General features: G+C 47.3%; 9 protein-coding genes across 11 annotated transcripts; 4 read left to right on the top strand and 5 right to left on the bottom strand.

Moving 5' to 3' along the window:
* Positions 1-514: 514 nt before the first annotated feature.
* On the bottom strand, positions 515-4,257 carry LOC119549060 (general transcription and DNA repair factor IIH helicase subunit XPD). Of its 2 annotated transcripts, XR_005219379.1 has the most exons (9): positions 4,123-4,257; positions 3,605-4,062; positions 3,417-3,547; positions 3,080-3,300; positions 2,641-3,022; positions 2,302-2,583; positions 1,968-2,246; positions 838-1,526; positions 515-756 (listed from the first exon to the last, which is right to left on the bottom strand). XR_005219379.1 is itself a non-coding variant. In XM_037856764.1 (8 exons), the coding sequence occupies exons 1-8, from the start codon at positions 4,125-4,127 to the stop codon at positions 975-977; spliced, it is 2,310 nt and encodes a 769-aa protein (XP_037712692.1). In that variant the 5' UTR covers positions 4,128-4,257; the 3' UTR covers positions 515-974. The 2 variants fall into 2 exon arrangements, 1 of the variants encoding a protein (XP_037712692.1); XM_037856764.1 differs by having other exon boundaries at positions 515-1,526.
* Positions 4,258-4,585: 328 nt separating this feature from the next.
* LOC119549065 (U6 snRNA-associated Sm-like protein LSm1) lies at positions 4,586-5,324 on the top strand. Its single transcript, XM_037856770.1, has 3 exons — positions 4,586-4,744; positions 4,808-4,992; positions 5,054-5,324. The coding sequence occupies exons 1-3, from the start codon at positions 4,690-4,692 to the stop codon at positions 5,225-5,227; spliced, it is 414 nt and encodes a 137-aa protein (XP_037712698.1). The 5' UTR covers positions 4,586-4,689; the 3' UTR covers positions 5,228-5,324.
* On the bottom strand, positions 5,277-6,365 carry LOC119549063. The gene has a single exon (XM_037856768.1). The coding sequence runs from the start codon at positions 6,292-6,294 to the stop codon at positions 5,350-5,352; it is 945 nt and encodes a 314-aa protein (XP_037712696.1). The 5' UTR covers positions 6,295-6,365; the 3' UTR covers positions 5,277-5,349.
* A 600-nt stretch (positions 6,366-6,965) lies between these two features.
* On the top strand, positions 6,966-7,444 carry LOC119551211 (DNA-directed RNA polymerase III subunit RPC10). The gene is made up of 2 exons (XM_037860446.1): positions 6,966-7,164; positions 7,228-7,444. Exons 1-2 carry the CDS (start codon positions 7,024-7,026, stop codon positions 7,411-7,413), a joined length of 327 nt encoding a protein of 108 aa, XP_037716374.1. The 5' UTR covers positions 6,966-7,023; the 3' UTR covers positions 7,414-7,444.
* Positions 7,377-8,221, top strand: LOC119551208 (yrdC domain-containing protein, mitochondrial). Its single transcript, XM_037860442.1, has one exon. The coding sequence runs from the start codon at positions 7,413-7,415 to the stop codon at positions 8,157-8,159; it is 747 nt and encodes a 248-aa protein (XP_037716370.1). The 5' UTR covers positions 7,377-7,412; the 3' UTR covers positions 8,160-8,221.
* Positions 8,222-8,352: 131 nt separating this feature from the next.
* On the bottom strand, positions 8,353-9,160 carry LOC119551209 (mitochondrial inner membrane protease subunit 2). The gene is made up of 2 exons (XM_037860443.1): positions 8,982-9,160; positions 8,353-8,923 (listed from the first exon to the last, which is right to left on the bottom strand). The coding sequence occupies exons 1-2, from the start codon at positions 9,073-9,075 to the stop codon at positions 8,502-8,504; spliced, it is 516 nt and encodes a 171-aa protein (XP_037716371.1). The 5' UTR covers positions 9,076-9,160; the 3' UTR covers positions 8,353-8,501.
* A 191-nt stretch (positions 9,161-9,351) lies between these two features.
* On the bottom strand, positions 9,352-10,015 carry LOC119551210 (transcription factor MafG). 2 transcript variants are annotated; one of them, XM_037860445.1, is made up of 2 exons: positions 9,856-10,015; positions 9,352-9,793 (listed from the first exon to the last, which is right to left on the bottom strand). In XM_037860445.1, the coding sequence occupies exons 1-2, from the start codon at positions 9,886-9,888 to the stop codon at positions 9,428-9,430; spliced, it is 399 nt and encodes a 132-aa protein (XP_037716373.1). In that variant the 5' UTR covers positions 9,889-10,015; the 3' UTR covers positions 9,352-9,427. The 2 variants fall into 2 exon arrangements, with proteins under 2 accessions (XP_037716373.1, XP_037716372.1); XM_037860444.1 differs by having other exon boundaries at positions 9,352-9,808; positions 9,856-10,005.
* Positions 10,016-10,378: 363 nt separating this feature from the next.
* On the top strand, positions 10,379-17,250 carry LOC119550461 (protein rigor mortis). Its single transcript, XM_037859145.1, has 9 exons — positions 10,379-11,807; positions 11,867-12,179; positions 12,238-12,400; positions 12,462-12,615; positions 15,041-15,939; positions 15,994-16,159; positions 16,226-16,376; positions 16,435-16,692; positions 16,752-17,250. The coding sequence occupies exons 1-9, from the start codon at positions 10,379-10,381 to the stop codon at positions 16,927-16,929; spliced, it is 3,711 nt and encodes a 1,236-aa protein (XP_037715073.1). The 3' UTR covers positions 16,930-17,250.
* LOC119550462 (cilia- and flagella-associated protein 206) lies at positions 12,406-14,598 on the bottom strand. Its single transcript, XM_037859147.1, has 3 exons — positions 13,864-14,598; positions 13,440-13,789; positions 12,406-13,382 (listed from the first exon to the last, which is right to left on the bottom strand). The coding sequence occupies exons 1-3, from the start codon at positions 14,498-14,500 to the stop codon at positions 12,636-12,638; spliced, it is 1,734 nt and encodes a 577-aa protein (XP_037715075.1). The 5' UTR covers positions 14,501-14,598; the 3' UTR covers positions 12,406-12,635.
* Positions 17,251-17,651: the final 401 nt, after the last annotated feature.

A 17,651-nucleotide genomic window follows, 5' to 3' on the forward strand; every position in this document is an offset into this window, starting at 1 on the left:
TATTAATTCTTGTTCTTATACCTTTTGTTATGTAAATTGGCTAGAGGTTTTACATGAACTACCCTAAAGAAACCCATTCGATGTTATCAAGGGTGTCGACTAAATTAAGCAAAAGATTTTAGACGGAAAACGTCAGTGAAAAATTATACATGTATTTAAGCTGTTACGGAACCTTCTATAGGACCCTCGAACCACCTTACTTTTAGTCGAAAACATTTTAAGGGACACTTTTCTGCTAGACATACTTGTTTTATTTTAACACCTTGAATGAAACACAGCAAATATATTCGCTTAATGCATTAATTCATTATTCAAACAAGTATATTGGGTATTAACTTTTCTTAAAATAAGTACAATTTTTAGGGAATGAATAAATGATTAACTGAAGATATGTACAATGTACGTATGCAAGATATCGTTATAGTAACAATTTTCTAGAATTGTATGAAAAGAAAATTAATAGGTAAGTATCTCATAAGGTCGTGCCAAATATTTTGTGAGATATTAAACGGCATTTTAGCAATTATCATAAAAAGTTTTATTTTTTACTTAACAGCTTTGATTTCTTACTTTGTTTTCTAATGAAGTTCATGATTGCATTAGCAACAATTGCAGTTCACAAAGTACATATACATCTAAATTTGCAGCTTAACTAATCCGGATACAATCACAGGTATAGAGACAAATACAGCCGCAAGAATAAAACTCCGCTGCGCTTGCGCCCTTTCGCCGCCTTGAGCGGCCAGTTAGTCATGCCTGCGAAATTATAAATAATATTAATTAGCCATTAATTGGACATTTACGTCCGATTTGCATGGCAGCCAAAAAAAATTTTACTTTTAAATTTTCCAGAATTGCCGTTGTGATCCGCTGCTAATGGCATTCAATGTCATTAGCTGACGGCTCAGCGGCTTGAGTTATATTTCCGGAAGGCAGTCGGACAAAGAGCCGGTTGGCCGAGCACCTCCCACATCTCACAGCTCCTGAACTTCGCCGCCAACGCCCTGTTTGCCCTGGGCCTGCCGCTCCAGCTTCTCCTGCTCCATGTTCTCCAGCTGGGCGAGGGTCAGAAGTGAGATGCCCAGCTGGTCCTCCCGGGTGAACGGTTGCGCCATGCGCCTCAGCCAACGACGGGCCAGCTGAACGGCCTCCTCCGTGCTGAGGTTGCAAAAGCTGTCCACCAGATGCTCCTGGATCCACTTGGGCAGACGCGAACGCTTGTCGTGCCTCGAGAAGCGCTTGTCCGCGAAGATCATGATGCCATAGTCCGTCTTCCCGCGCAGCGCCCGTCCCACGCACTGTGCCGCATGGCGCATGGCGTCGAAGGTCAGGAAGTCGTTCTCACGTATCTGAAACTGATCGCGCAGGTAGTCCAGCCGGGCCTTTAGAATCCGCGACTGCGTGTACACGTAGGGGATGCCGAACATGAGCACCGCGCGACCATAATGATGGTCGAAATCCACACCCTCTGAGACCTTGCCACGCGCCACAGCTAGCAAAACGGCTCCACGACCACAATCGCAGGCCTGCAAGTCAAAATGAGTGCAATGGTTGGGGTTAGTCAACTTTAGAAGCAATCTCTGTATACCCTACATTCCCATTGGGAGCTATATCAATATAGAACATTAGTCGAACATGAAATGGTTAGTAAAGGCATTTGAAAACCACAACATGTGGTGAACACTATTTTTGATAAGACAAATTGCAAAATGACAAAACAAATTAAGTTACTCTTAATTCATTCTTTGATTTTAAAACTTAAAAAACTCATCTTGTTTCGTATTTGTTCATCCCATAGGATTTGTAGGTAAATATAGAAAAGATACCTTTGTTCTGATCAAATCAACATGATCCAACCCCCAAGGGCGCAGATCATAAAGAGATCGAGGTTGCTATGTCAAGCACATTTGGCGGGAAGCCATAGCAATATCATTGGCATTTTGTAAAACTGAAAGCATATATCTCACCTTAACATAGTTCATCAGGGCGTAGCTCGTCTCGGCATTGTCCTGAGTCTCGATAAACAACAGTTTGTAACGCAGCAAAGTGTCTACGATTCCCTGATCATACCAGGAGGCCACAACAGACTCCAAGTACAAATAAGAGGTGAAGAAGCAAACAATGCCATCGGGTACTGTCTTGGCTACCTCCACCAGCAACTGGCCATAGTTTCGGATCACGGCAGTGTCCTCTCGCGTCTCAAACTTGGACGAAATGGTAACCTGGTCGTTGCCCTTGGAGACAATCTATTAAAAAAGAACATTTAAACAAAACGTTTCTAGCTGATGGTGTAAATAGTACCATAGGAAGCAGACATGGACGCGCTAAAGTCATGGTAAAGCTGCTCATGACCACGGGATCAAAATCGAGTATTTTTGGGTACATGTCCATAGGCGACAATGTGCCTGAGGTGATGACCACAGTTTGAAACCGCGAAAACACCGGAGCCATGGCAATAGACGAGTCTAAGCAACTGAAGTGCAATATTGGATTCGATACAGTAGGCGTCTTGTCATCGAAGGGCTCTATAATGATGGTGAAACCCTTTGTGTAGGTGGACACCAGGGTGGCAAAGTGCGTGATCTAAAGAAAACGTGAAACATTAATCTTGGCTCTATGATGGGATAACTTAAAACTTACCAAAGTGAGGGCGCCATACTCAGTCATGTCACTGATCTCGAGTGTCCGCAGCAAACTGGACAAGCGCTCGGCACAGAACCGCAGGGGTTTACGCTCAATGCAAATTTTGGAGGATATATCCTTCAGGAAGCCGGCCGGCGACTCCTGAACTACATGATGGACACGCAGTCTCGTCTTGATATATTCAATGAAGCGACGTAAAAAACTGAGAAAGTGGTCTGCATTTCGTATGTTTCCCGGCACCACCTCTGTCAGCACATCGTTGGGCAGGACCGGGTTGGCCAGAATCATGTCCGTGTCCCGCTGCACACTGGCATCCTTCAAGCCCTGAACCATGCGTTGATACTCTTCGTTCAGGCGATTTGTGTCCTCTTCGCGAATACTGCCGAAAAAGTATTAATTAAATAGGGCCAGTGAATCAGAGACCTGCTCAACTTACTCCTGAACTAGTTTGGTCAACTGGTTAAGGGCGTTTGTACTGCGCTCCACAGTGCGTCTGTTAATCTTCACACTCATCGAATCGATGCAAACGTTGTCGATGTTGTGGGCCTCATCAAAAACCACACAGGACTCTCGGCTCATCTCCTTGGACACCACCTGGGCTATCTTTGGATCTAGCAGATAGTGGTAACTGTATACCACAATGTGGGCATGGGCAATCTGGTTAAGAACAATTCATACACAGATTAGTACAGCTGTAATGGAATATTAAATTTAAACGAGACATTTCCGATTTATCAACCACAAAATCGATGCTTCGAAGTCCCCAAACTCACAGCGTAGCGGGCCAAAAAGTAGGGACACCAGTTGCGCGCTCGTCCGTATTCTTTGAGATCATCGATGCTGTAGACGCCCACTGGCAATGTGGACTCCTTGCCTTCCAGGCTGAATCCCTCAAAGTACTGGCCTGTAAATGTATAGCTTATATGGTAGTGCTCCTTTTATAGATATAGGAAATCCTTACAGATGGGCGTCTCGGTGTCCATCTCGTGCCGTTCGCGAATGTAGCTAGCGGTGAGTCCGTAGCACTTGCCATCCACCGCCTTCCCCTCGCGCTCCTTGCTGACCTCCGGATGGATGCACATGTTTTTCCTGGAACTTAGCACCAGGCCAGTGAGGGGTGGAGGATTGGGACAGTGGCGTTCGTAGTAGACCATCAGGTTCTGCAGCTCGGCAATGACCTTCTCGATCTCCGGAACTGTACGGGAGCAGTAAATCAGTTTGCGTACGGTCTCCGGATGCTCCACCATGTAGGCCACGATCAGGGATAGAAGGGTGGCCGTTTTGCCCGTTCCCGAGGGCATCTCCAGCAGACAGTGGCCCTTGGCGTCCAGACTCCTCTTGAGTTCCAGCATATATGCATATTGCTCCGGATAGATGTACTCGTACGGGAAGTACACCAACAGGCCGTCCACGCTGAGCCTGGGGATACGGATTGGGTTGTTAGCGGGACATTGCCATTTATCTTATTCAAAAACTTACTTCATTTTGTGCGAATTTCGTGAATTTCTGTTTCAAAACAAGCGTGACCGGTCAACCAGACCGCTAGCATTTACCGGTCTCTTTAAAATGTACTAAAATTTACCACCATATTTACACTAGTCTACAGGAAACAGAAGTTTTATTTTATTATGAGTATTAGCTACAGGTTACATAATTATTCTTTAAATTTTTAATAACAGTTGTGAAAACGTACATTTTTTTTAAAGGCATACATATATCGAATTACAAGCTAGTAATAAACAATATTGAAATAGTCGGACGATTGATCCATATAAGACTAAAATAAAATGTTTATAGTGTTGTTCACTTCATTTCTATAAACTATGAGCCGATAATAACAGTTAAGGGAATCCCCAAAACCTATTGTGCAAAAAACTTGTCGAGTTTTTGTTGACCAGTGCTATTATATTTTTAGTATTTTTTTTTTATATCTGTGGTGTCTTTAAATGGCCGAGCAGTGGTCATATCATACTAAACATATATAATTAAGACGGTGACTTGAGCCTATTTATTTAGCTAAACAAAACATTACTTCCTAATCTTCACATGGACGATCTGAATCCTCTGGCGGGCACGGCTCACCTCCTGGAAGAGGTTGACAGTGAGTAGATGCAGATTCTAGGGAAACCAACAACGGCAGAATCTCAAATCCGGCTCCTTACAGAGAAACTGATGGTGCTTTTAAGGGACGGACGGACTCTGATTGGGTATCTGCGATCCGTGGACCAGTTCGCCAACTTGGTGCTGCAGCGCACCATCGAGCGGATACATGTGGGCAACGAGTACGGCGACATTCCACGTGGAGTCTTCATCATTCGAGGAGAGAATGTGGTGCTCCTGGGCGAAATTGTAAGCTAGATGTTATCCTTTAATACAAACTGATTTAACAGCCTCGCAATACTCGTAAAAGGACCGCGAAAAGGAACAGAAGCTGCCGCTCAAGGAGATATCCGTCGACGAAATTCTGGACGCCCAGCGCAGGGAACAGGAGCAGCGACAGGAGAAACACCGCCTGGTGTCCAAGGCGTTAAAGGAACGAGGCCTGGCCGTCGATGCCAACATAATCAACGAGGATTTCTGCTAAGACTCCATCTCTTTTTAAGTACATCAATAGATTAAGCTCAAAAGATTTTCGTCACTTTGTATATTTGTACTGCATTAAAAAACTACGTTAAAACCTATGTACATATGCATCCAGTATCCGGTTTAGCCCGATCCGCCCTCACCCGACCCCGTTCCGCTCTCCTCGAGCATTATGTATTTCTCCAGGATCTGGTACATCTCCACCTTGGCCTTGATCTTGTGCACGCGCGAGAGTTGACGTAGGTAGGCGGCGACCGACTTGCAGAAGAAATCGTCCTCCGATCCAGAGTTGTTTGGGGTGATGAGGACCGGGGAATTAGCTTGTTCTGTGCCGGAATGCTCTCGCTCCTGGCCCGCATCGGGCGGCATACAGACCACATAGTTTACGTCCACATGACTGGGCTCCACAGGCGTACTCGGTGGTCTGGATATTGCCTTCGGAGCAGCCATCTCCGGATGGATAGTGACCACCTTGACCTTTTGCTCGCACTCTGTATCGGCCAGGAAATCCTCGTAGCTGTCCTGTTCCTGCTCCTGGCCATCGTCCGCCTCCACGAGCACCGAATATGTCTCCGAGTGCGTGGTCTGCGCCTCCAGCTTTGTGTCGAAGTCCTGCTGCTCCTCGCCCTCTTCATACCCCGAGCCTTGCTCCTCGATCAGCGAGTCCGTGTCTATGGGTATACGGATGCGACGTCGTCGCTTTAGATCCACCTTCATCCAGCCAGATGGCTTTTGATCCCGGTCTCGTCCTCGTCGCTCGCGACGCTTTCGCACAAAGTCCCTCAGGAAGTCCATCTTCCGGAAGAAGTCGTTGTGGCCAAAATCACCGGAGGGATGTAGACGCATCTGCTTGAGTTCCCGGGAGTAGCGATCCCGCAGACATGTCCATCGCCGCCGAGCGTCCATGATCGAGATATTAAGCACATTTGCCACTCTGGCCCAGTCCTCCTCCTTGCGCTGAGAGAGCCGGAACGAGGGCAGCTGGGGATCGTACAGCGACGGCGTATCGCGGATGGTCCGGATCAGCAGGATATCCGAATCGTCCAGGGGACGGTGGTTGGAGCTCATTTTGTTTAATCTAAATATAATATATTTATCAAGTTCGCTGTTGCCAGATTTCCGAATGGCTCCAGTTTGCATCTTCTGCTATCGATAGACGATAACAAGAGAAAATTTGTACCGTCTGATATCGATGAGGAGGGTACAGTTTTGCTTTTTCAAAAAACGTATTTAATTTTAAAACACATTTTAATTTTAACAAAAATAATTACGAGTTGTGAAATGCCTGTTTGGTCACATAAAACCATTGTATTTTATGGAACTTTTAAAACTTAATTCAAAAATATTTCCAACTTAATATTAGTTTTATGATTTAAGAGTTTAAACAAATTGGTTTCCAAAAGTAAAATTTTAAATGCACTGGAAATTCGTGTTAGCCTATAAATATATAAATATTACACATTTATTTAAAACCTAGGACTCCGATCGACGAAATCCCTTCGTCAGCTATGAGAGAAATTGGTGGTTAGCTCAACTAAAATATGACGGGAAAAAATGTAAAACAACGAAACACTTATAATTGACTTTTTAATTATTTTCGAATTTTAAGAAATTATAATTATAAAAAACTCAATATAGCAACAAAATTTTTTCATAGCAGTTTTTACATTCCTCTTGAGACATTTAGTTTTTACATTTAGTATTTTTACCTTTTTATGCGGTCACACTGCAATCCAGGAAACATTTTCAACGTGCTCAAATCAAACCAAACAACGCGTATTCGGACTCTCCGAAATTATGTTGTTTTTCTGCCCTTCGTGCGGAAACATACTGATCATCGAGGAGGACACTAATTGCCATCGCTTCACGTGCAATACCTGCCCCTATATATCGAGGATCAGGCGTAAGATCTCCACCAAGACCTTTCCCCGCTTGAAGGTAAGATCGGTTCCCACTGGATGATGCAATCTGTGATAATATCTCTGTTTTCTGTAATTGCAGGAGGTGGACCACGTTCTGGGCGGCAAGGCGGCTTGGGAGAACGTGGACTCGACGGACGCGGAGTGTCCAACGTGCAGTCACAAGCGGGCGTACTTTATGCAAATCCAGACGCGGTCGGCGGATGAGCCCATGACCACATTCTACAAGTGCTGCAACCACGAGTGCAACCACACCTGGCGAGACTAATGCGCCGCCTTCAGACACAGCTGCTTCGTCTTGTCCAGGCTCACCACAGCTCCACCAGGATGCAACACCAAGTGAGTGAGGCCAGGACTCCAGTGTGTCCAGTTGGGGACGAGGCAGCTCTCCAGCTGGCCCGTCAGTGCCTGCTGAGTGGACAGGTTATTGGACTGCCCACCGATACCGTTTACGGCCTGGCCTGCGATGCCAACAACGAGTCAGCCATCCAACGGCTTTACGAGATTAAGGGCCGGGATGAGCACAAGCCCGTGGCCATCTGCGTCCACAACACAGCTGCTCTACGTCGCTTTGGTCAGGCTGCCCATCTCAGCGACGAGCTGCTAACTCGTTTGCTCCCGGGCCCCCTGACCATCGTGATCGAGCGGACGCCCCAGCTGAGCAACCGGTTCCTTAATCCCAGCACCTCCAAGATCGGCATTCGCATTCCGGACTTCAAGTTCATGCGCGACCTGTGCGCCGTGTGGCAGGATCAGCCTTTGGCCCTGACCAGTGCCAATCGCTCCAGTGCACCAAGCAGCCTGCAAGTGTCCGAGTTTCGCTCCCTTTGGCCGCAATTGGGCGCCGTCTTCGATGCCGGCCGAATCGGACTAACCGAGGAGCGGCGATTGGCCTCCACGGTCATAGACCTGGCCACTCCGGGCTACTTCGAGGTTGTGCGGGCAGGAGTGGCCCTCAAGCAAACCCTCAACATAATGGAGGAGTTCGGCATCAAGGAGCGAAATATGCTGTAGTATAAGAGCTATCCAAATAAAGTATAATTGTCTGTAGATTTCTTTCATTTAAATTCTTAATTTTTACAAATGAAGCTCAAGCTTATTGGTAATAAGATATTAAATGCCAATTAATAGGAGTAAAAAGCTTTATTTGGCTGACAACATAAACAAAGAATATCCGAATCGCACTCTTTCCATTAAAATATTCAACTTTGGCTTTTTACTAAGTTTAATTTAGAACATCCTATCTTGCCTCGCATGCGGGAACACAACAATTGATTATAAAATATACGGGTATTTCTGTGGCTATGTACACAATTGGAACTATCTGGTGCGCAGACCCTCTTCCAGGTGGTCAGTCTAGTTGTAGTAGTTGCTGGCGTTCTTGGAGGCCTGTATGGGCCTTCTTCGCCGTGGCAGCTCATTCTCCAGCATCCGCCAGCGTTCCGGTGGCCAGACAATGGCCACTGCCCGCGCGGACATCAGGCCCAGGGCCACGGGTCCGAAGGTGTTGCTGTCCATGGAGTGACCCGTATGATCGCCCTCCACCCAGCAATGGCCCTCGGGAACGCGCACGATTTCGTGCTTGTAGCCCAACGTGGAGACCACGTCGCCCTGCAGCCCCACCACGCGCTTGATGATCTTCTGGGCGGGATCCTTGGGTGAGATGAGAGATATTATGTCGCCACGCTCCACCTGACTGTTGTGGGTGCCCCAGCGCAGCAGAAATACATAGTCCTTCTCATCCGGCACTGGATTGAGAGCGGGCTGCATGGAGATGCCTGCGGGAGGGATGTGGATTAGCTATTCAGACCCTCCTTTGAATTCCTGACCACTCACCATCCACCCTGGCCACATATCCCACGCAGTCCAGGAAAGTGACGCCTAGGGGCAGCCCGTACAGTAGGGACTTGCCAAAGAAGCGGAATGCCATGTGTCCCAGTGAGTGAGTCTGTGGGCCACCTGCCCTCTGTTTGCGCCTGGATGAACTGGATGGATGGAACGCGGAGCTATCGAGTTGAATACATAACCAGCTTTTCGCCAAGTTCCTTTTGTGCGCTCCGGCTCGACAGGCATTCGCAGCGAACGCCGACACGCGATTTGTTTATGCTGGCTAAATACAGGGTGTTCCAGTGGACACAGACACAGATGGGGGTTGCTTGCGAAGATTACGTTTATTATAGAAGAGTGATGTTCCAAGCTATTGTACTTTAGTTACAGGTGTTTTCATTTGGGGTTTATTGAAATTTTGACAAAAACAGGAATGTGACTGGGGCGAATCGGCACTAGCAGCCCTCCAGCTCGCTCGGAATGGGAATCTCGTTCTGGATGGCGAACTGCAGCAGCGCCTTGTACTTGTTCTTCCAGTTGCCCACCTCGCGTCGCACCTGCTCGTTATCCTCGTGCATTTGCTCCAGTTCCGTCCATTCGTACGACTTCTTGGTCTCCAGTTCATCCTTTTGCTCGATCCTCTTGATCCGACAGCTGGCGGCGTATCCACGATTTTTCAGGGTGCGCCGTCGCTGCTTCATCCGAACGATCTCCTCGCGATTCAGACCGCGCATCTTGAGGGTTCGGTTGAGATCCCTTACCGAAATGCTCACCAAATCATCATCGGTAATATCCGGAATGGGACATGGCGAAAGTGGGGCCTGAAAATCGCACTCCTATCAGGGTTTTCTTTCTTCTTTCAACGAATTGTCAATCTACATACCAAGGAAGACTTTCTCTCACGTTTTGATTCCATTGTTGCTGGTTTTCTTTTATTTCCTAGGTGTGTTAAAAATTTTGCTAGATTTTTCTTTTTTGCGTTGTTATTGTGCGTCTTCTTCTTTTCTACCTGCTGGATACCATTCACAGGGAATTAATGTTGGTATTTACCAACACCGTTTGGCCATCTAGAGTTGCCAGATGGGAACTTAACGATATCGGTACTGAAAATGGCGGGTAATTTGAACTGAAGTACTTATCAGCTGGGCAAAAATAAACGGATTAATTTCTGAATTGTCCAAAAAAGGCAAGCTTAATTTATAGCAATTTATTGTAATAAAATTCGTGTCTATCCAAATTTATTTATTCTACAGCACTGCACGATATCCTCCGAATGTCCGGCAGCACTGGCAAAGCTTGCGAAGCTAACTAACACTAGCTGCTTCGAAGAAAAAATTCCGCACGACGCCAAATGTTAGCGGGAAATATTCCTTATTTCCGCTAATGCCAAGTCCTGATTCTTCGCCATGAACTCACAGGTGATGTACCACAATGTGCCCACTCCGCCGGGCAACGTGTCCCTGGCGGCAGCCGCTCCTGACGGCGGTTTGCTTTACGCCGGCGTTCGCTGCATCAACTACATATCCGCTCCTCCGGCAAACGGCGAGCAGCCCCAAGTGGTGACCATGTCAACGCGGATCAACATCCTGGCCCTGGACGTGAGTCCCATGTGGGGCACTGCCAATGGCGGTCCGGCCAAGCCGTTCGCCATTGTCGGCGATGATTTGAGCGTTCAGGTCTGGGACTGCGGATTGGGAGAGGCCGTCATTGGGCACAAGGCCCATCAGCATCAGCACGAGGCGCGGGATGTGCGCGGAGTGCACCACACCACCAACTCGGTGCTGATGAGCTACCTGGCCAACGGCAACATACTGTCCCTTGACGCTAGCGACCTGGTCATCTATTGTGTGGCCTCCAACAGCTACTGTCGTCGCCCCACTTTCATCTCGCCCCGGAACCACCAGCTCACAATGGTGCGCTGCTCTCCCTACAACGACAATCTATTCGCCGTTGGAACGGCCATGGGAAATGTGCTGGTCTGCGACCTGCGCAAGATGAATATCGTCTACAAGTTTCACGGCCACAAGGCGCCCATCTGCGGTCTGGCCTGGCGGGAGGTGCCTGCTCCTCAGGAGGAGCACCTTAACGATCTGACATCAAGGGCTGAGCAATGGCGAAGCCGTAATGGGGGTCAGGAGGAGAAGCCCAAGGCAAAGCCACCACCGCTGACCAAATCCAGGGCAGCCGAGTCCGATGATTTGTTTGACATTTACAACTTTGATCACCTAGAGTGCGAGTTTGGAGCACCTGTGGCTGCGCGACGCCGATCCTCTGAAGATTGCGGCGGTGGATTTGTCGGCCTGGAAAAGCCAGCCGGGGCCGCTGCCCTGGATTTCGTCGAAGCCTGCCAGAGTGTGAAGGCGGATCTCTTGGCTAACCGCCAGGAGGAAACCATCCAGCACGTGGAGGTCACTCTGAATGACTGCGAGGCCACGAAGCCCACGGGTCCGTTGAGTGATGCCAGCACAATTAGCAACAAGCACGATGCCAGTGAATCCACCGAAGGCAGTCTTGAGGTCATTCAGTACAGCTCTTCCAGTGACGATGCCGTGATCGTCGATGGCGAGGCAGCAAAGCCAAAGAGAGAAGTGCTGCACCACATATATCACCAGGCTGAGGTGCATGCCTCGGAAACTCCTCAGGCAAAGGCCGAGCCCGAGACCAATCTCCAAAAGGTGCCGGCCATCAGCACGGAAACCATCAGCTCGACCTCCGTAAACAGCACTCGGTTGGACACGCTGTTGGTTTCCATTGATGGGGATGAGGTGATGATGATTTGGAATGCGAATACAGGAGCGCATGCTGGCAAGAACTACAGCAAGAGCAAGGCAGCAGGTGAGTGGCAGCGAATAACCATCGGCAACGATCATTAAACTATGTATGTCTCTTTCCAGGCAAACTCAACAATGTCTACTGGCTAAACGACCAGGTCATTGTTTCCCTGAGTCGCCATCAGCTGTTCTTCTGGTCACTAGAGTTCGAGCGAAAAATGCTTCGCTACAAGATCAGCAAGGACAAAGCACACAGTTGCCATTTGCAGGACATAGTGTCGTTCTCCTGCGACTCTAGCAAAGAGATGATATGGTTGTGTAGGAACAATCGTCAGATTGGAATGATGAATCCCCAGAGTGGTCAAGTGAGTGCCTTCTACGGCACAGTGGCATTCGGAGTGCGAGCAATGGCCGAGTGTCCGGATGATATGAACAAGTAAGCTGGCACTATCATCTGAGAAGTCATAATTAATTTACTTTTCTTTCTCGATTAGAATCGCATTGGGTTGCTCGGACCGCCGCGTGGCCTTCTTTGATATATCAAAGCTCTCGACCAGCTGCCTGCCCATCGATAGCGTCTATGTGACCAGTAATGTCTATTCTCTGGCTTGGAGTCCAAACTGTTTGGAGCTCGCCTTTGGCACATTCGACGGAACGGTTAGTTTTTTATTAATTCGATTTTATTGGGACTCAAACTAAATACCAAACACATTAACAGGTGGGCATCCTTGATGTGGAGCGCATGAAGGTGAAGACGCACTTACGGACGCCCCACAAGAAGGAAGTCTACTCCCTGGTGTGGCAGGACCACTTCATATACTTCATTGTGAATCGCATGTTCGGGTTTTTCGACTTGAGCAAATCAAAAACTGGTGAGTATAGATTTTTGCCCTCATTTCATATGTTGCCGAGTGTTGTAGGTTTGGTTCTGGGCGTTGCGCTGCCCGTAGCTGATTTTGGTCTGCGTGTCGTTGGTCTGCTGTTTACGTATGTTGGCCAAATGGATGGTCTCCCTGTGATAGTCCCACGCATTCCATGTTACGTTTATCCAGTTGGCTGGCGATAGGTCGTTGGTGACGACCATTTCCGTTTGACACTCGAAATCTTTTTGCTTCGGCGGCTCAACGATGAGATCCTGCAGTTCCTGCTCTATCAACGCATCGTCCAATTTAAAAAGCAGAGCAAGGTTGGCACTGTTGAAGACCACTTTCCTAAAGGCGGCTATGAAGGGCTCAAAGCGTAGCTCTGCGAAACGAGCGTATTTGGGGTCCCGAAAGCCGAAAGTAATATTCACATTGGAGCAAAGTTTTCTGGTCACTTGGGCCGGTAATAGTAGGCCGTTGGTTATGGTCATGGCAAGGGAGCAAAACTCCTTTATGTCCGCCTTGCTCAGGTTGCAAAAGTTGCCATCGGTTTGCAGTTCCTTCACGGCATCCATTCGCTCTTCAAAGGAGCATACCTTAGGCTTCTTTATGCGTTTATTCAAAGCCTGCAGCTCGGCCACTGTAGCCTTGGCCAGGATCATCAGGTCGTCGACCACGAAAGCCTCCACCTGCTCCCTCAGCTTGTTCAACTCAACTATGTGGTTCAGGAAGTTGTTTAGATTGCCCCACACCTGTGAGATGTACACGAAGTGCGGCTAGGAGAGCAAAGAACGTTAGGATGATCCAAACTCGGGGTAAATTAATCTACTTACAAAGACTAGTTCCGAATCAATGGCGGTGCGCATGGAGAGGGTATCGTTAATCTTGGCCACCACGCAGTCGTAGCGCTTCTGTTCCACTTCAATCAGGTATACCGTGCTCTGGTAGTGCTCGCTTAGAGTGGTCAGACAGCGGTGTAGCATAAAGTAGGTCAGCGAGAACTGGTTCAGGCGATCCAGGTGCTCGAGTGGCACGCGGTAGGTCAAGGTCTCGTCCTTCTGATCAATTTGTATGAGGTCATTGAGGGCCGCCTGGCAGATGGACTGCACCTTAACAGCCTTTTCCATACTGGCTGCAAAGGCGGCTTCTGTGTTCTTCTGGGCCATTTCCAGATCATTGACCACTGAAAAAGATATAAATTCAATATCGGAATCAGAAAAACATCTTACATATAGATTAAGAAAGTTTTGAACTTACCACTTCTAACATTCTCCCTATCACCATCGGGACCATCACTGTTATAGATAACTATGCCGCCCACCGTGGCAGCTAAACGCTGCAGATACTCCAGCCTATGGTACTTCTTCTTTAGGACATAGTTCTGCAGATCACTGCGTCCGATAACGCTGTGCAGAGCCTGAGCCGTCAGCTTGAGCAGCACATGGTTCTTGGGCGAGCCCAGATTGTAGCGGGCCACAATGAAGACCTGCATCTTGGCGAACAGTTGGTCCAGTTGAACCTTATTGCAGGTCTCCGGGTACTGAAGAATGTCCTTGATGAGCAGCTGCAATTCTGTTTCGAACTTTTCATCATATTGCTTTTTCACATACTCAAGGTCTATGGTTTCTCCCTTCTTCATCACCCATGCCATCTTCATGTTGGCCATAGTACAATCCTTTGGATTCACATAGCTATCCACAATTGTGTTCACAAAAGAGTCAATGGCACAGGCGGTGGGTTTATTTAGGTCGTATTTGAGCAGACCTCTTCGCTGGTCCCTTGCCAGCAGGTGAACCACGAAGACGACGAATTCCTCGTCCACCTTCAGATCCAGCTCCTGGAATCGCTTCATAATGCGATGCCCAATGGTCACCAGTGTCCTGTGCCGCGGCATTCTTATAAAAGGAACAATTAATTTATTTCAGTACAGAAATCGATGAAAGAAAATGTGTAAATGCTTGTTAAATTTTTGCCTGCTTGTTAGGTTTTGTTGCCCTTGGTTACCCACTGTAACTTAAATATTTTGTAGAACTCGTATAAATTAGTCATGCCCTTACTCTTTCAATTTTCCGAGATATTTAAGCTTTACTCAACTTTTAATTGCTCATTAAAATGGTCACACGATTACTTTTAAAACTAAAATTCAAAGAAAACAATGGGTTTTTATTTAAGTAAATACAATGAGTTTCTTGCCTTTAAGACCAGATTTAATTAGCTGTTTAAGCTGAGTACAGCATGTAAGGCAAATTTTCTTACAAACCATTCGTGAAAACAGAGAATATATCGAGTTAATTGTTAAACGATAGCTTTTGTGCAATTACCACTGCAGAAGGCCACTGGTAGTACAAACACATATTATTTAAGAACATTGGATAAAAGAAGAACGGAAGTAAATTTAACTTTTAAATTGACCACTCTTCCTTGATATTTTCAGAGCCCACAGTTGTGAATTGCATCTCTCGACCCAGTTACCTTAGCGTCCGCGGATCCTTCCTTTTTGTGGGCACCGACGATGGCCTACTGCAGCTCCATGAGCGGGATTCGGGAATGGACAAGTCCTGGACTCCATTTATCCGCCAATCAGCTTTGCTTGCTCGCTATGTGACCGATATAGCTTGGTGCCCGTTGGACAGCAATAAGTTTGCTGTGGCGGGCAACGACAAGTCCGTATATGTGATGGAGTTCCAGCCTGCGGAGCGCAACTGGAAAACACTGCACACTTTCACGGCAAACGCGGAGAAGGCCTCGATTACCTCGCTAAAGTGGAGCCATACCCAGAAGCATCTGCTGCTCACCTTCCACATCGAAGGAAAGGTGTGCCTGTGGAACTGCAACGAGCCGGAAAAACCACCACTGACCATCACCTACCACTGCCCCATGTGGTGTGGAATGTTTTTGCCCACCAACGAGAATATTATTATGTGCTCGGGAAAAGCTCTCTCTGTGGAGCTAATCGACATCAAAGCCGGCGATGAGAAGAGCATCTGCCCCAAAGTGGATGCCCTGTTTAATGTTAAATGGGCTAGCAAATCCTTGACGCAGCCCTATGCTCCAGTTCTCACAGCGGCTGACAAGAAGCGTCAGCGTCGCGAGCAGCGTAAAGTGACGGCTAAACTGCAAAATGAGGCAGTCCACAAGGAAGAGAAGAAAATCCAGGAATCGGTCGCGCCAGTTAACGAAAACTCTGTCAAGGATAAACCAGTAAATGAGACTCTTGTGGAGGAGATGCTGGGAGCTCTCAGCTTGGACAACAAGTCCCAGAAAATAAACACAAAGGAGTGCCAAAAGTGCAAGGAACTGGAAGCTAGGCAACCACCCGACAGTTTCCTTACAGTGAGTATGCAGTTGGATCTTTTGAACTAAGAGTAACAATGTTTCTACCCACAGCATAGCCGCACCTGTCTCTACCTCACCCAGAAGGAGCTCAACAAGAGCGCCCTGGAGAAGTTGGCCATTGTTCTTACCGAAGACGCGGCCAAGATCGATAAGTCAGTGCTGATGTCAAAGCTTTTCAGTACCAAAGTGATGGCTAAGGAGCTCATTGCAACAGAGTGTACGTTAAATACATATAATTTGACCTAGATCACAATTGATTATAACAATTAACTACATATTTCAGTAACAAATCTGAAACATTCGAACACAAAGGACATTGCCCCTCTTTGTCTGGCCATTTCTACGTTCAAGCTGCGCGAGGAACTGGAACAGCATATGGCCAACAAGACGCTTACCGAATGGCATCTCTCGGTGGCCCCCTCAGTGTCTTTTACGTAAGCTCTAAGCCCTATATTTCCAAAGTGGCATTTATTTAACCATGTTGTATTTCAGGCTTTGGCAGGACTGCTGTCGCGCCTATGCCAAGCAGATGGAGGAAAAGGGCTTCATCATGCACGCAGCTACGTATCTCTTTAGCCTGGGAATGCAGTCGGAAGCCATTAATCTGTTTCTGACCAACGAGTACTACAAAGAGGCCTTGGCCCATGCGCGCATCTGCCTGCCAGCCACGGATCCCCTGATCAAAACCATAATTAATAAGTGGCTCGAGCATCTCGAGGGGACGGGCAACTTTGCAGCAGCAGCCCTGATGTAAGTAGAACCACTAATATTTTAATTGAGCATAGTAGAATAATGTAAATCCTTTACAGATGCGTTCTGGACAACGAAATGCTGCGCGGCTACTCCTATTTAAGGAAGTTCCGCAACTGCACTCCCGAAATTGCCGAACTGATGGACCAAATCAAACGCATTGGCCAGCTGGGCGGAGTGCTGGATGGTTGTGCCCCCCTTGAGCCGATTCACAATGGCTCTACTGCCGAGCATTAGGCCTTAATTTATCTTGGTTTAAGCATAGTTTTAGCTGAAACAGGCTGTATTAGTGTACTCGTTTGAAATCGCCCCGAAACAATCATGAAGCTATAATCTATTAGCTAGGCATTTACAAGTTTTGATTTAGTTGAACTACTTTTCATACTTAGATAGCCAGAGACTGAGTGGAATTGAAACCGATTTATGTTGCCTTTGGTATACAATTAATTTAATTTAATTTACCCCGAAGAAAGGAGGAAAACACGATATATATATATCAACGGCACAATAGCTAGTAAAGAAACACACACACAAATTGAATTTTGAATAAACGAAAAACGAGAGAAAAAGAAACCACAGGCGGGCTTTAATTAGAACAGGCAGCCGAAACCAATTGTTATCAGGCCTAAAAGCTGGCCCAAACAAAAGCTATGACCGTTAGGCCTCATTTTCGTCTGGGCTTTGGCATCCAATTATGCAAATGGCCGGGTTCCCCAGCCAGCCGACAGCATCATTGCCGCCAGTTAGAAATTAAGTTTTAATTGTTGGAACAAGAGTCAGGGCGAGTGAACTTGCTGCACAGCAGTAGCAGCAGCAGCAGCAGCGGCGGCGGCGGCGAAAACAAACGAAACCGACACAGAAATGTAAATCAACAAACGACAGGCCAGAGCAGAGCTACAGAGCTTGGCTCGAAACTCTAAGCTGGAAGCGCCGAACTGCTCTTCAGTTGCCAAACAGAC

This window comes from Drosophila subpulchrella, chromosome 2R, assembly GCF_014743375.2.
Source record: "Drosophila subpulchrella strain 33 F10 #4 breed RU33 chromosome 2R, RU_Dsub_v1.1 Primary Assembly, whole genome shotgun sequence".
NCBI lineage: Eukaryota > Metazoa > Arthropoda > Insecta > Diptera > Drosophilidae > Drosophila > Drosophila subpulchrella.

Coding starts and splice junctions, on each gene's coding strand:
- LOC119549060 (XM_037856764.1), bottom strand. Junction 3,548..3,604: donor GGACACCGAGACGCCCATCT/GTAAGGATTTCC, acceptor ATACATTTACAG/GCCAGTACTTTGAGGGATTC. Junction 1,527..1,967: donor CCCTGATGAACTATGTTAAG/GTGAGATATATG, acceptor TTTGACTTGCAG/GCCTGCGATTGTGGTCGTGG.
- LOC119549065 (XM_037856770.1), top strand. CDS start 4,690: ATGGACGATCTGAATCCTCTGGCGGGCACGGCTCACCTCCTGGAAGAG. Junction 4,745..4,807: donor CCTCCTGGAAGAGGTTGACA/GTGAGTAGATGC, acceptor GGCTCCTTACAG/AGAAACTGATGGTGCTTTTA. Junction 4,993..5,053: donor TGGTGCTCCTGGGCGAAATT/GTAAGCTAGATG, acceptor TACTCGTAAAAG/GACCGCGAAAAGGAACAGAA.
- LOC119549063 (XM_037856768.1), bottom strand. CDS start 6,294: ATGAGCTCCAACCACCGTCCCCTGGACGATTCGGATATCCTGCTGATC.
- LOC119551211 (XM_037860446.1), top strand. CDS start 7,024: ATGTTGTTTTTCTGCCCTTCGTGCGGAAACATACTGATCATCGAGGAG. Junction 7,165..7,227: donor AGACCTTTCCCCGCTTGAAG/GTAAGATCGGTT, acceptor CTGTAATTGCAG/GAGGTGGACCACGTTCTGGG.
- LOC119551208 (XM_037860442.1), top strand. CDS start 7,413: ATGCGCCGCCTTCAGACACAGCTGCTTCGTCTTGTCCAGGCTCACCAC.
- LOC119551209 (XM_037860443.1), bottom strand. CDS start 9,075: ATGGCATTCCGCTTCTTTGGCAAGTCCCTACTGTACGGGCTGCCCCTA. Junction 8,924..8,981: donor ATATGTGGCCAGGGTGGATG/GTGAGTGGTCAG, acceptor TCCCTCCCGCAG/GCATCTCCATGCAGCCCGCT.
- LOC119551210 (XM_037860444.1), bottom strand. CDS start 9,888: ATGGAATCAAAACGTGAGAGAAAGTCTTCCTTG. Junction 9,809..9,855: donor GTGAGAGAAAGTCTTCCTTG/GTATGTAGATTG, acceptor AAACCCTGATAG/GAGTGCGATTTTCAGGCCCC.
- LOC119550461 (XM_037859145.1), top strand. CDS start 10,379: ATGAACTCACAGGTGATGTACCACAATGTGCCCACTCCGCCGGGCAAC. Junction 11,808..11,866: donor CAGCAAGAGCAAGGCAGCAG/GTGAGTGGCAGC, acceptor GTCTCTTTCCAG/GCAAACTCAACAATGTCTAC. Junction 12,180..12,237: donor TGTCCGGATGATATGAACAA/GTAAGCTGGCAC, acceptor TTTCTCGATTAG/AATCGCATTGGGTTGCTCGG.
- LOC119550462 (XM_037859147.1), bottom strand. CDS start 14,500: ATGCCGCGGCACAGGACACTGGTGACCATTGGGCATCGCATTATGAAG. Junction 13,790..13,863: donor TAGGGAGAATGTTAGAAGTG/GTAAGTTCAAAA, acceptor TATCTTTTTCAG/TGGTCAATGATCTGGAAATG. Junction 13,383..13,439: donor TTGATTCGGAACTAGTCTTT/GTAAGTAGATTA, acceptor TTGCTCTCCTAG/CCGCACTTCGTGTACATCTC.